The sequence below is a fragment of a genome, unplaced genomic scaffold, assembly GCF_019419815.1.
Source record: "Pyrus x bretschneideri cultivar Hongxiangsu unplaced genomic scaffold, Pyrus_bretschneideri_v1 Contig66, whole genome shotgun sequence".
NCBI classification, from domain to species: Eukaryota; Viridiplantae; Streptophyta; class Magnoliopsida; order Rosales; family Rosaceae; genus Pyrus; species Pyrus x bretschneideri.
This window is the reverse complement of record NW_025999805.1, coordinates 1,613,643-1,628,522: the sequence shown is the minus strand read 5'-3', so window position 1 is coordinate 1,628,522 and position 14,880 is coordinate 1,613,643. Positions and strand designations below refer to the sequence as shown.

Below are 14,880 nucleotides of genomic sequence, written 5' to 3'. Positions count from 1 at the left end.
TTATTAATGACAAAAGTTGTCAATTAATTTGTTTCAAAATCATATGCAACTCCAAACTTTAGAATGCTTGAAAATTTTTGAAAAGTATTAAAGTCATTAATCACACCAAACAATGACGAGGAAACAAAATAACTGACGAATTTAAGTAAAATTAAACAGGTTTAATCCTTAATAGAAAGAAATTCAAATACAAACAGCAAGTATTTGGGTAAAAACTGAAAAATGACGTTTTTGAAGAGAGCTTCATGATTGAGTTGATGATATTGTGACATGAGTGATCGACTGGACATTTTTGTACTCAACTGTGAGGGGCCTTCAGTCCAGACTATATGTACATACATACACAAACACACACACACACACATATATATATATATAATTATATAGCAAGTACGGAAGTAGAGAGACAATAATATTCCTGAGGAAATTAAATAGAAAAAGAGGAAAGAAAATAATGGAGAGATGGAAAGTAACGAGAGGAGGTGTTAGATCAGTATCAGGAAGCAGCAGCAGCAGCACCATCATCATGCTCAGAGACAAAGATACAGATCACGCTGCAACTGCAACCGCAAATGTTGATCGACAACCGCCATACTACTACAACAACACCACCATTAAGCAGCAGCAGCAGCTTCATGTAGACGTGGATCGGTATTCGAGTACTACTAGTATCAGTGTTACTGCTGATCAAGAAATCAGCATTTTTGACGCCCACAAATACTTCAACCAACTAAGCATCAACAACCACATTGACGGCCAAAACCATAAGGTAGGTCGCCAATACAAGTTAAGAGCATTTACCTCTGCACTCAAAGTCATAGGTTTGATTCCCATTCCTTCTATTGCCTGTATAAGAAGGAGAAGTAATGGCACTATCTTAATTAATAACACATGCTTGTGGAATCAATGTGATAATTGAGTGACGATGGATGTACGGAATATTGGTAGGTGCAGGTTTCTGATGGGCTGTCTGGAGTTTCGAGATTCTCTTGGGCTGCTGGCTCTCCCTCAGTATCTTCAGTTGATGATGCTGCTATTAACTACCCTCTGCATCTCCGAGCTCGTTCTTTCCATGTCGTTTCTTCCAGTGCCACCCCAACGGCTTCCTCCGAAGCCAGTTGGAACAGCCAGACTGGCCTCCTAACCAAACCTCTCTGTGCTACCACCGCCACCAATAGTAATGTCGCATTCATGGCGCCTTTGCACAGTCGGACTAGTACAAATCATCCTCCTCATCCTCATCATGATGACCATCAGATTACTAATAAGAAGAAATTAAGAGGATGGTCCAAGACAATGTCGTTGAGTCCAAGATGGCTTACTGCTTTTCCGAGGAGGTCAGCGAGATGCCCCTGCTCGGGCAAGAAATCAGTTCAAGTTGTTGCTCAGGAAAAGAAGTCAAGCATGTCATCATCATCATCATCAATAGTCGGAGTTGGAGGCGGAGATATTTATAACATGCCGGCCCAATTAATTCTCACCAAGGATGAGATACCACTAGCTGCTCCAACTACTAGTGTTGTTACAGCTGCCAATCTGAACCACTCTTCGATTGCAAGGCCGCGTGACGACAATCGCCATGTGCTCTGGGGTGATGAACGTCGTCGGAATTGGGAACGCCAAGTCAACAATACAACCATCAATGTGCAACCAGCCGCAAACTCTACCGCTACTACGACCAGCTGTATTAGTACTGCTGCTGCTGGTGGCGGATTTAGCTTTCCGATATTAAAATTCAATGGGGACGGGGGAACTTCCTTGCCATCGGCAACAGCTTCAATCCCGAACCCATCAAACAGTACTACTGATCATGTTCAATGCGGCCGACTAATTGGTGATGTTAATAATAAAGATGAGGATGTGGGAAGCGATGCAAGCTCTGACTTGTTCGAAATCGAAAGCTTCTCAACCAGTACTACTCAAACGCTGCAAGCAACTAATGCCGATATGCCCACCTACCCTCCACCATCGTCATCCATGTTTGAAAATTACTACCGCACTCGCCCGGATTCTTTTTCATTGGTTGAGGATGCAGTTAGCTTCACTGATACTCGACGTATGAGTGCTAATAACAATTCCCGTCGAACAAGCTTAGATCGTCGTCAACATGACCCGCCTATGGCATCGTTATCGACCGATCAATACTGTTACGAACCAAGTGAGGCCAGCATCGACTGGAGCGTCACTACGGCAGAGGGCTGTGATCGATCCGACCAATACGATCACGACCACCATGATCACCATGATGATGCTAACTTGGGAACTAAGGTAATGACGAGCAGCAAACGACGGCCGCCTTCGCTGGGAAGTAATAACAATAATATGGGGTTGTTGAGCTGTCGGCGGGAGAAGGCCGTCAGTGTGGGGCCCAACCCAGTGAGACTAATGGCCATGCCTGCTGCTCCTGTTGATCATGACTACTGTCAGAGTCGACATAGGGGTGTAGGAGTGGGACCCACAAGTCTATCAGTGTGTTCAAACAACTCCAGAGCTACGGTGCATGTGGGAAGTAGGTCCGCAGCGTTAGCTAGACAATAAGAAGGCACAGCATGGAGTTGCAGCAGCTCGATCGGTTGTCTTTTCCTTTTCAACCGCTATTCTAGAAGGATTTACAATAAACAGGTTCACCGTCAGTAGCCTGATATTACATGCGTTGCATGCATACAGATAACGCACGCCATCTATATGGATCCACTCCTCCAATCCGAAGTTCCTAGAGCCAGACAGCATCTCTCTCGTCTGTATTCTTTTCTTCACGTTATTCACTTTTCCTTTGTAAAATTCGAGAATAATGTCTTTCTTTTTTTTGTCTTCTTGTTGTGGGTGCATGTGTGTTTTTGCTGGATGCCATAATAATTCATTCTTTTTGTTTTTGTGTAAGTAGCTCTTCTTCTTGGTTTTTTTTTTTTTTTTTTTTTTTTTTTTTTTTTTAATGCTAGTAATGTTATATTACTACTCTAAGGTATACTAGAGAGAGAGTAGGGTTTGTACCATGAACGTAGTAAATTGAAGAGAACGACTCAATCCAACATGCAACCTACACTTGTTCTGCATTTGTTTTTTTTTTTTTTTTAATTCATTTTTATTGGTTTCGATAATAATAAAATATGCAATACCACTACTTTAATCTACACTGTAGAGAGAAGGTAAGGTTTGGACCATGTACGCAATGAATTGAAGAGAGAGACTAAATTTAGCAGGCAATCTAAAGTTGTTTTGTATTTGTTTTTCTGTTATTTTTATTGGTTTGAATAATAATAAATCCTACAAGATAAGATAATAACTAGCAATCAATCTAGCTTGGTTGAGAACATGTCAAATGATACCCTTTGGGCACTGTCTATGTTTGTTTGTAGCCAATTGAGAGTGGACACCAAGTAAAAAAACATACCCTTTTTGGTTTTTTCCTTAACAAGGGGCATTTGGAATTTGGATTATTAACCCGCACCTAAAACTACAAACTCCGGCAACAATCTCAGATTGAGTTGCTGCACCTTGTTTCGATTTAGAACGAGTTGAACTAAGTTGTTGCGCCTTATTTGGGCTCATCTCGAACTGCTCTACAAATCCGAGCAATGCAACCCTTTAAGATCACATAGATCTGCAAAACCTAGCATCCATCGCAACCGCCATCGAGTAGATCAGGGCTAAATTGCACCACCCCGCAGTAATTATGACAATCTGCTTGCCAGTCCGATATGAAAGCTGTTCCGATCACCGTAACTGCTATCAGCGTTGTTCCGATCCTCATCAACCGACGGGTAGAGAGACTCAACTTTCGGACAGATTTCTATCAATAGTAGCACGCGCATACGTCAAAGTTGAATGCAACGATGTCTTCGTGAATATTTGCAGAACATCATAAAAATCACTCGCTTCAGGCAGAAAACCATGACAGTTGGAACAACGTCGATGAGTGTACTTCAACTAACAAACATATTTTCTGGGGAGTTGGAGTTTACATGCTACTAGTACACTAAGGAAAATTCATACATTGTATAATTACAAGTCGATCGCATGTATATTTACGTGGTATAGATAACATGGTTTCTAATTAATTGCACAAAGACTGCTTCATCAAAGATTACCAACAATGGTGATTCCTTCCTATTGTTTTGAACCACACAAGGGATCTAACTCCATAGGTGCTTTCTGTGCAGCACTGCCATCTCTTTCTTTAAACTCTGTTTGCAAGCCAAATCCATATCCACCGTCATTTCCATACATGTCTCGATCCCACTGACCCACAAATTCGTTCTTCTGGTCAGCTTTTAGAGGCAGATTAGATGTGGTGCAACCGTCTGGCAACCCTTCATCCACCCTTTGTTTCTTTCGGGGAGATGAGGGTGCGGCCAATGCATCGCCCATTGTCTCCAACTGAGCTGGCTTCTGCTTTTCCTCGGCTGATGGTAACGCTTCTGACGCTTTGAGTGAACCACCAAACTTTTGCTGCTCCTCGATGATCTTCTGCAAGTATTTACCCTGAGCTTCTATTCTCATTTGCAACTGCCTTTGAACCTGAATTGGTTTTCAGACATTAGTGAATTCTTTGTATAGCCACAAATGCGTAGACACTGACCAGAACAAAATGACAATAACCATCGGATACATGAACCGCTCATTACAAGTTTTCATCATATTAAGTGCCTGCACTTGATTCTGAGAGGATAGGAGATCAGGAAACAGTTCCTGAATCATGCTCTACTGTGAAAATGAACAAGCAACACAATGGCGGTATCCAAGAACAAAAATTGAAGAACACAGAAAAAAGATGGGCATTTGCAGAACTTCCACCCACCGATTTTCCCATCTCTACAACATTATTTTTATTGAAAAACAATTATTACTCAATCCATATTCCCAAAGCCAAAGCCAAACTCAGGCCCCGGAGAAGAAAAATGCCATACAAAAACCTTGACCTCTAGGCTATGTAATTGCTGGATTAACTATTTTCAATTTCTGCAAAATAATTTTCAGCATAAATTTAAAAACTTTCCTTTTAGCGCTCGAGTAATTCTTTTTTTGCGTCTGTCAGAAATAATTTTCTTTCTATGAGCATTCCTTCAACAAAGATATTGCGGGGCAGACTACATCTCTCTTCCAGCAATTTAAGGTGAAGTGAGAGAAGGAGACGTTACCTCAAGCTGTTCATGAAGACGCTTCTGAACTTCCATTTGCATCCTCAATGCCTCATTAATTTGCACTCCACTGAACAATTGAATGTTTTTTTCGGAACGTCAGATGTGGAGAGGGATAATGATATTGGTCATGAAAGCTTAAGAGACAAAATGTGGTCCTCGTACAGAGGTTTAACCAATAAAAGGTAAAGGAAAAGGTACCCACGGAGAAGAATCTGAGCAAGATAGGCTGTCTCCAGAACCCTTCTTCTCATCCTTAGAACCTATAAGTCAGAAACAGTACTCCAAATTCAAATTAACTCATATTTTTATAAGGTAAAAACAAGTTTTCTATTGCTAAAATAACATATATAGGAGGGAGACGCCTTTACCATCAGCTGGAGACTCTGGCAGGTACTTTGCAAGTCGGTATTTCTATACAAAAGAATAATTGCGTGGTTAAAAATAAGAGCATTAAATGTCCCTGAACACGTAAGATAGTATAGCAAGGTGACCCGCACCTGTAAATGACTCTTCACATGATAAATAGTTAGTCCTGGAACACCCATCACTCTCAGAACACCTTTAGGTGTTGCCCCTATGTAAAATTGCAAAAAACAAGCATTTGTGAAATATTAATTAGCTAATGAATGTGATTAGAAACACTAGTTTGGGTGCGACCAGATATGGAAAAAAAAAATTCATCAAATCCCTGTGCTGTGGGACTGATTTGTCCATTGGACTACATGCCACAAATAAAGGATTGGACAATTCAATCCGGTCCTAAGTTTCTTCCTGGGTTTGCAAAGCACCACTAGCTATCACATATAAACTAAAATACATCCACTTCAACAAAAATAAATAATTTAAGCATAAATGAATCAAAAACCAAAAGTTAAGACCAAGCAGTCAATTATTTAATGAAACATAGAGAAAGTAGATGAATTTTATAAACCACCCTACCAAGAAAATAGGGGAAAAAAAGCTAGAAGAGAAATTCTTTTTTCAATTGTTTTTGATTTATTAACTCAAAAGAAATGTGCAAATCGTGGATAAGGAATCGAACATTGACTTTTTGAAGAAAACACAGAATCATTACACTCTAGTCTAGGAAAATATTCAACATACCAATAATTCCTTTAAATAAATTAACCGAAAGCAAACAAACCCTCATCCCAGTTAAAAGTTAAAAGCCTCACTAGTCCTAGAAGTCCTTGACAGGGTTGGTTATACAATTAACTATCCAAATGAATATCCTTTACAGTACAGCATGATAATTTCAATTTGCAGGTGGACTCATCAGATGGTTATTAGTTGATATTGCCCACCAATCAAAAACCAAAAGTTAAGACCAAGCAGTCAATTATTTAATGAAACATAGAGAACGTAGATGAATTTTATAAACCACCCTACCAAGAAAATAGGGGAAAAAAAGCTAGAAGAGAAATTCTTTTTTCAATTGTTTTCGATTTATTAACTCAAAAGAAATGTGCAAATCGTGGATAAGGAATCGAACATTGACTTTTTGAAGAAAACACAGAATCATTACACTCTAGTCTAGGAAAATATTCAACATACCAATAATTCCTTTAAATAAATTAACCGAAAGCAAACAAACCCTCATCCCAGTTAAAAGTTAAAAGCCTCACTAGTCCTAGAAGTCCTTGACAGGGTTGGTTATACAATTAACTATCCAAATGAATATCCTTTACAGTACAGCATGATAATTTCAATTTGCAGGTGGACTCATCAGATGGTTATTAGTTGATATTGCCCACCAATCAAAAACCAAAAGTTAAGACCAAGCAGTCAATTATTTAATGAAACATAGAGAAAGTAGATGAATTTTATAAACCACCCTACCAAGAAAATAGGGGAAAAAAAGCTAGAAGAGAAATTCTTTTTTCAATTGTTTTCGATTTATTAACTCAAAAGAAATGTGCAAATCGTGGATAAGGAATCGAACATTGACTTTTTGAAGAAAACACAGAATCATTACACTCTAGTCTAGGAAAATATTCAACATACCAATAATTCCTTTAAATAAATTAACCGAAAGCAAACAAACCCTCATCCCAGTTAAAAGTTAAAAGCCTCACTAGTCCTAGAAGTCCTTGACAGGGTTGGTTATACAATTAACTATCCAAATGAATATCCTTTACAGTACAGCATGATAATTTCAATTTGCAGGTGGACTCATCAGATGGTTATTAGTTGATATTGCCCACCAATCAAAAACCAAAAGTTAAGACCAAGCAGTCAATTATTTAATGAAACATAGAGAAAGTAGATGAATTTTATAAACCACCCTACCAAGAAAATAGGGGAAAAAAAGCTAGAAGAGAAATTCTTTTTTCAATTGTTTTCGATTTATTAACTCAAAAGAAATGTGCAAATCGTGGATAAGGAATCGAACATTGACTTTTTGAAGAAAACACAGAATCATTACACTCTAGTCTAGGAAAATATTCAACATACCAATAATTCCTTTAAATAAATTAACCGAAAGCAAACAAACCCTCATCCCAGTTAAAAGTTAAAAGCCTCACTAGTCCTAGAAGTCCTTGACAGGGTTGGTTATACAATTAACTATCCAAATGAATATCCTTTACAGTACAGCATGATAATTTCAATTTGCAGGTGGACTGATCAGATGGTTATTAGTTGATATTGCCCACCTATACAAGTAGTGTAGATGGTTATCCATAGAATATAATAGAAGATTACATGTGAAGGGAAGAAACAAGGGAACTAATCGTTGAACACATCTTCCTTGGCTCTTCTTCAATCCATGCCTGAGCAAATTTTCCACCAGAGAATTTCAAAACTTGGCATCAACGGAAGGCCAGAAGATACAGAAATTAATTCAGTAGAAGACTATGGCCTTATACTTCAACCAAAAGCACTGTCAACGCAATAGAAGTCAGAGCACCACTGATCCAGACTAGGAGACTTTACTAGAGTTTACAAAAATGGATATCTCCAGATCTGCTTCTTTCACGGAAAAAACAGTTACTAAAAATAGTCACCAAAAAAGTTTTCTGTGTTTCCTTCATCTAATAGAAGAACAACAATATACAGATGAGAGTTTATGTTTGAGCTTTTTTTTAAATGAAAACAAAAAAAATTACTATTTCCTTTGGGAATTAAATAAAAAAAAAAAGTGGACATGTTACAAACATGCGTTTAAAGTATAGCTTTTAGTGTTTTTACATTTTTATTTTCTTTTTACAAGAAGTATATCATAGTGGAAAAGATATTCACTACAAACGTTCTAGAAATTAACAAAAGCTCTAACAACCACATATTGAAAAATAAAATATGCTATCAAAACCTAAATTAATACCACTCCCTAAACACTGACTTTAATCTAACCTAGGGTTTCTAGAGCTAGAGACAAGTAAAAAGATTCAGTTATGATATTCACAAAGAATGAACAATGTGAATATGTCCTTTTACTTTATAAGAAACATAATTCATTAAAAATAAAACTTCACAAAATTAGTGAACAAAGAGTCAACTTCTGTAAGAATCATTATAAATACTAGGAAACAGCCAATGAGATTGACAGTGCAGTTAGTTGGAACTTTGCATCACTGTCTCCCATGCAACAGTCCAATGGAAAGTGCAACAGGAACTTGTAGCAGGAGTCACTGCTCAAGAGTGGATTTTTCTTCTTTCCTGTACTAATCTCGAAGGCATCCCAAAGTGCTCACAAGAGCAGATGGTTGTGCTAAACTTAAAGAGGAACTGCCAAAGAATAAGTAAGATCAATGGGGAAGTGGTTGCAGAATCCTCCTTGGGCCCAAACAAGACAGAAGAAAGATAAGTGGCTGAAACAGACCTTTACTGAGAACCTCTGGATCATGTGTCTTGGATGACTAAAAGTTCGGTAGTATTTTCAAGAACCCCGACTATGAGGGGAGCCTCTAGAGCACCAAGATACAGGTAAGTATTGTTCCTTTCATAAGAATATCTATCAGACAACTAACAAGTGCAGGACATTGAGGGGGCAAGTGGAGGCCATGATAAAAAATAAAAAAAAATGACAATGCTCCCTAGACAAGTGGCCAATCATTCATAACTGGTCGAACAAACGAAGTTCCCTAAGCAGATTGCTCCATCAATGGTGCAACTCCGTCCCAGATTATAACCATGATTATATGAGAAGCCCGACCCAAGTGAGGAAATGTAAGCTTAGAGATGAGCAGACTAGAAAAGAAATCATTAAAAGAATCTGTAGGGTGAACAGCCCTGCACTTTGTCATAGTAAAACAAAACATAATCTCTCTCAGTCAGAAAGGTGTAGAATGTATCCAGCTCTTATACTATGACAATGGGTAATAACACTCATGGTGTTAAACTGACAAATCCAAGAGTGCACACATCACATCGTTGGAATAACATCTTACTCAGATCCAGCTAGAAGGAAGTAATCACTGGAGTCCCATGGATGATCACTGTACTGGTTATTTCCGCCCATAAGACAAAAGTGGAGTTCACACTGGCCACTCTTTTTCCGCATAGAACTAGAGTGGGGAAAAGATTGGGTGCATCCAGTGCAAGGGATTCCTTCAACCTTGCACCAGATCATCGTAAGTGTTTTTTAGAGACAGACAAAAACCATTGTCATCAAAGGAGACCAACAATGAAACAGTATGACGACAAAAGTCATTACCCAAATGGTTACTAATACCTTAGAGGAGTTGTTTCCGAGTGGCATGTGTAACATTCCATTAACATTTATCCTTCCTCCGTCCCTCCTCATCCCCCTCTGCTCCCTCTTCCCCTATATTTCCATCCAGTCCCCCCGCCCTTCTCTATCTTTAACTAATAAGACAATAACTGAAAACCAAAAATGTAGTGGCAATCAAAAAGGCCCCGAGTAGCTGAGTCTGAACATGATTTGGATAAAAAAAAGAGCATGAATTCTTGATACGGATAGAAAAGGAGTACAAATTCTTGTGGTCATACTAAAAGTTCAATACATTTTCGAGGTTAAACTTGACAAAACAATTTCTCTATTATCTTTTTTTTTTTAAGAAATCAACTACAAAGAAGGCAGAAAGAAAACAAACAAAGACCGAATTAATAAAAATTCTTGTAAAAAACAAACCAAAGCAATCTCAACCACATAGGTGCACTCATAAAAATTAGAAAAGATTTGGAAACATTCGATCAACGATTTCTGTGGATGATTCCAACAATTTCTTCATTTCGTTCGCCGAGCATCTTGATTAGAGCTACATAATCTTTTAATTTATAAATAAATGAAGCCCCCTCTAAACCAACTGGTACAGAATTAAAAGGATCACCAAACAGCACAATTAAATTAATCATGTAAAAATTAGAGGAAATAAATTTGAAGGAAGGCCATGTCAAGATTGCAAAGGAATCAAAGGACATAAATATAATGAAAAAGTAAATAAATTGAAAAAACGGGTACTGAAAAGAAAATACGCACTGTCTGGTCCGCCAAGCTGAGTAATGGCATCGACAAAGCGGTCGTGGAGATCTGAAGTCCAGCGGAGCCGTTGCTTCCCGCTTCCCCCGCCGGAAGGCGTTGGGCTTTTCACGGAGGAACCGCCGCTGACAGCCCCGACGTTCGCAAGCTCCTGGGAGCTCTGGGGCTTGTGTGGGACCAAGCTCGCCGTTGAAAACTTCTTGGCGTGATACATGTTCAAGATTCTGCCCAATTACCAACACCCAATCGGAGGCGGAGAGAGAGGGAGAGAGAGGGAGAGAGAGAGTGAAGGTGCCGGCGGTGCAGAAAATTGAGGTTCCCTCCGAGTGGGAATTCTATCAATCGAAGAGACGAGTGATAAAATTCTGTTGAGGGAGCTGGAAATGGTAAGCTTTGTCTGACTGTAATTGGACTGGACGCGATTGGAGGCCTGCAATTTGGTAAACGGCGCGTTTGGACGGATACACAAATAGGGTCAAAAGCCACGACACCCGGCCACCCAAAGCTTTTGGTAATAAGTGGTGTTACAACTTGCTTCCATCGAATTCTGCATCGATCACCACGGACTGCTCTAATGGTTTGGGATAAATTTCACTCGTATTTTATACTGTACATCTTGAATTTAATTTTTATCACTAGTAAATCGCACAATGATAACAAGAGAGAGGTTGAAATGCTTATGTAAGTTTCCTCAACCTTCGAAAGAATAGACTACCGTAGTAAAACCAATTGGTTCCTTTTAAAATATATATATATATACCGTTGCACGAATATTACCAAGAATAAGAGCCTTATTGGTTGATGTCTGCATAAGCGCTTAGAAGGACGTCGATATTAGTAACGACCATTATGAAAAGGCTCAATTTGCATGTTCAAATGGAAATGGGGATGCTTTGGCCCTTAGGAGTCCTAATTTTCATATTTGAAGATTTTGAACAAATCAAGCAGTATCTAAAAATTAAGGGCTAGTTTGAGATTGAAGTACTTATTTTTAAAAATGTTTTTACTGTACTTTAAGAATGATCAACTATAAAATAAAGTAGCTCAGCATTTGGTAAACTGTATTTTTAAAACTGTTATGAGTACAAAAAGAAGTATAAAAGTGTTTGGTAAATACTAATACAAAAAGGGTTTTATAACTCTGCATAATGACAAAAATAGACGTAATGTGGAAAATATTTTTCCATTAACTTTTTTGTTAAAAAGATGACTCTCAAGTATATCTAATCTTTTTTCCTTCATATTATCTTAACATCTATAGTTGCATCATCAAAACCTACTTTAAAAAAAACAAATATAAATAAATAAAATTTGAGAATTGTTATTAGCATTCCAATAATCTCATTTGGCACTCCAAACTTTCTATAATTATAAAGAAAAATACACTTGTGAAGAGTGTAGAATGAGATTTTTGGAGTGCTAATAACAATTCCCTAAAATTTTCTTCAATGCCTTCAAACAATAATAACATAAAATAAGCATACATAAAAAAAAATTATGAATGCATCAAACTTGCAGCAATGTTGTTCCTGAATGTCTCTATTTCTTGTGTTCCAGGTCCTTCGATAATATGATATTCTTCTTGTTCTTCATCCGAGTTTGAGCCATCATTCAAGTTAATCTTCATGTTGTCAAAATGAGTATCACAGTTGGCATGCCTTCTTATATAATTGTGAAGCATCATAGTTGCGACTAGTATTTTTACTTGCTTCTTAAAAGTGTAACTAGGCATGTCCTTTAAAATGTTCCACCTCTTTTTCCATACATTAAAAGTGCGTTCAATGACACTCCTAAGTGAAGAGTATATGTGGTTAAATACCTGTTTAGATCTTATTGGTTCTCTGCCCCTACGAACATCAGGAAGATGATACCTTTCACCTTTATAGGGTCCTAAATAGCCACTCATCTATGGGTACCCAACATCCACAAGATAATATTTTTCTGTAATGTTCAAAGCATGCTATTATGATATAAAAAGAAACTATAAAAAGTGCCTAATCAAATGCAAAAGTTCAGACATATACACAAATTTAAGACATTACCATTTGGAGGCTTAGAAAACTTTAAAGCACTATTTCATAAAACATATAAGAATATCCTTGTATCACGTACAATTCCTTCCCAACCTCACATGCAAAGATGAATTGCATGTCAAAATTGTTGGAGTTTTGAGCTCCTTTTAAGTCCCACATCAGGGAACTCGAGGGAACTTGAGGTCCTTATATTAATTTAGTCTCCTTTATTAGTGATTAGGTGTTGGTTTGAAATGAGGATTGAGGCTTGGGTCACTAATTGTGTAGATTAGGCTTGATGATTATACCATAATATTAATATTAATCAAGACAAGGGCCTTAGGCCTCACTTGGGGTTAAAATTAATCTGATCAATTAGCTTTAATTTCGAATTAAGTTTTTAATTAAATTAATTAAAAACGTTTTGGTTAATAGACAACTCTTTGGAAAGAGTTGTATAACTTCAAATACATCCAAAAGGTATTTGAAGAGGTATGAAAGAGCCTATATAACTGGAGTCCTCAGTTCCATCATGAATCATCTTTTCTTCCTCCTTTTATTCCGTACAAAATTCCTAGAGAGTAAACACACAAAGCAATTCACTAGAATTCTATAATCCAGTGCGGGTTGTAGAATTAGGTAGTTGTATCCTAGTCGAGCAGACGTTGTAGAACCACAAGCACAAGAGTGGGACGGAAATACTGTTTGAAGGACATAGCTTTTGTGCACCTCAACCTGTTGTAATCAAGTTGGTACCATTTTAATTCGTGTATTTGTTTATGTAATTTCATTATGTATGGCAAGTATTTTTAGTTAATAAAGTATTAGAATTTCAAGTTTTATTATTTCTGTTATTTTTATTTATTTCTGAATTGTTCTCCAATAAAAATTACATGCAGCCATTACATTTTGAGTTGGTCTCCATTTCTTCTCAATATATGGTACTTGATCTCCAGAACGTATTGTGGCTTGAACTTGTACATCACCAATAGCACCAATTGTAATATCCCACATCGTCCAGGGGAGTGGATCCTGTAAGCATTATATGTATATTGCCATCTCTATCTAACACGAGGCTTTTTGGGAACTCAATGGCTTCGGGTTCCATCGGAACCCCAAAGTTAAGCAAGTTTGTGCGAGAGCAATCCCAAGATGGGTGACCCACTAGGAAGTTCTCGTGTGAGTTCCCAGAAACAAAACTGTGAGGGTGTGGTAGGGGCCTAAAGCGAACAATATCGTGCTACGGTGGAGTCGGGCCCAGTATGTCTTGGGGGCCCGGGCCAAGATGTGACAATTTGGTATCAGAGCCAATCCCTGGCCGGATGTGTGCCGACGAGGACGTCGGGCCCCTAAGGGGGGTTGATTGTAACATCTCATATTGCTTAGGGGAGTGGATCCTGTAAGCCTTATATGTATATTCTCATCCCTACCTAGCACAAGGCTTTTTAGGAACTCACTGGCTTCGGATTCCATCAGAACTCCAAAGTTAAGCGAGTTCGCGCGAGAACAATCCCAGGATGGGTGACCCATTGGGAAGTTCTCGTGTGAGTTCCCAGAAACAAAACTGTGAGGGTATGGTATGGGCCCAAAACGGACAATATTGTGCTACGGTGGAGTCGAGCCGGGGATGTGGCGGGGGCCCGGGCCGGGATGTGGTGGGGCATTCATCTAGAGTCCCCCTTAAAGTGGGGCATTCATCTAGAGTCCATCCATATCTCTACAAGGACACCATTAAACTCAAGATCCAACAGTTTGATAACATCAATAGTCATAATGCATACAATATCAATTAACTGAGGATGGGTGATCTACTGGGAAGTTCTCGTGTGAGTTTCCAGAAACAAAACCATGAGGGTATGGTATGGACCCAAAGCGGACAATATCGTGCTACGGTGGAGTCGAGTCCAGGATGTGGTGGGGGCCCGGACCGGGATGTGACACCAATACAATTCTACAAATAATTATTATAACACAATTTTCAATAAATATAATTTAATTCATAAGACAAAGCAAGAAGTATCATATCTTTTTTTTTTACCTTAAAGTGGGGCATTCATCTAGAGTCCCCCTTAAAGTGGGGCATTCATCTAGAGTCCATCCATATCTCTGCAAGGACACCATTAAACTCAAGATCCAACAGTTTGATAACATCAATAGTCATAATGCATACAGTATCAATTAACTGCCTAAAGTATATGCTCACAGTCTTGCTAGAGTGTTGAAATCGTTCTTGTGCTGACTTATTCTTTCACCTTGTCCTAGAATAAACAAAAACATTCCTAACATT

At 38.3% G+C, this 14,880-nt stretch overlaps 2 protein-coding genes and 1 long non-coding RNA gene across 3 annotated transcripts; 2 read left to right on the top strand and 1 right to left on the bottom strand.

Moving 5' to 3' along the window:
* Positions 1-322: 322 nt before the first annotated feature.
* Positions 323-3,777, top strand: LOC103939305. The gene is made up of 2 exons (XM_009349377.2): positions 323-769; positions 949-3,777. The coding sequence occupies exons 1-2, from the start codon at positions 455-457 to the stop codon at positions 2,536-2,538; spliced, it is 1,905 nt and encodes a 634-aa protein (XP_009347652.2). The 5' UTR covers positions 323-454; the 3' UTR covers positions 2,539-3,777.
* Positions 3,778-3,913: 136 nt separating this feature from the next.
* On the bottom strand, positions 3,914-11,126 carry LOC103937179 (myb family transcription factor PHL7-like). Its single transcript, XM_009347097.3, has 6 exons — positions 10,582-11,126; positions 5,639-5,715; positions 5,510-5,552; positions 5,344-5,401; positions 5,139-5,208; positions 3,914-4,518 (listed from the first exon to the last, which is right to left on the bottom strand). The coding sequence occupies exons 1-6, from the start codon at positions 10,793-10,795 to the stop codon at positions 4,108-4,110; spliced, it is 873 nt and encodes a 290-aa protein (XP_009345372.2). The 5' UTR covers positions 10,796-11,126; the 3' UTR covers positions 3,914-4,107.
* LOC125472179 lies at positions 5,722-7,799 on the top strand. Its single transcript, XR_007254107.1, has 2 exons — positions 5,722-7,307; positions 7,758-7,799. It is a non-coding gene; the product is annotated as an uncharacterized LOC125472179 (long non-coding RNA).
* Positions 11,127-14,880: the final 3,754 nt, after the last annotated feature.

Bases quoted from the DNA above. Each gene is read 5' to 3' on its own strand.
- LOC103939305 (XM_009349377.2), top strand. From the start codon at position 455: ATGGAGAGATGGAAAGTAACGAGAGGAGGTGTTAGATCAGTATCAGGA. The intron at 770-948 runs GTAGGTCGCCAA...GAATATTGGTAG, and splicing joins TTGACGGCCAAAACCATAAG to GTGCAGGTTTCTGATGGGCT.
- LOC103937179 (XM_009347097.3), bottom strand. From the start codon at position 10,795: ATGTATCACGCCAAGAAGTTTTCAACGGCGAGCTTGGTCCCACACAAG. The intron at 5,402-5,509 runs GTAAAGGCGTCT...TCTGACTTATAG, and splicing joins GCCAGAGTCTCCAGCTGATG to GTTCTAAGGATGAGAAGAAG. The intron at 5,209-5,343 runs GTGGGTACCTTT...TCAATTGTTCAG, and splicing joins TCTTGCTCAGATTCTTCTCC to TGGAGTGCAAATTAATGAGG.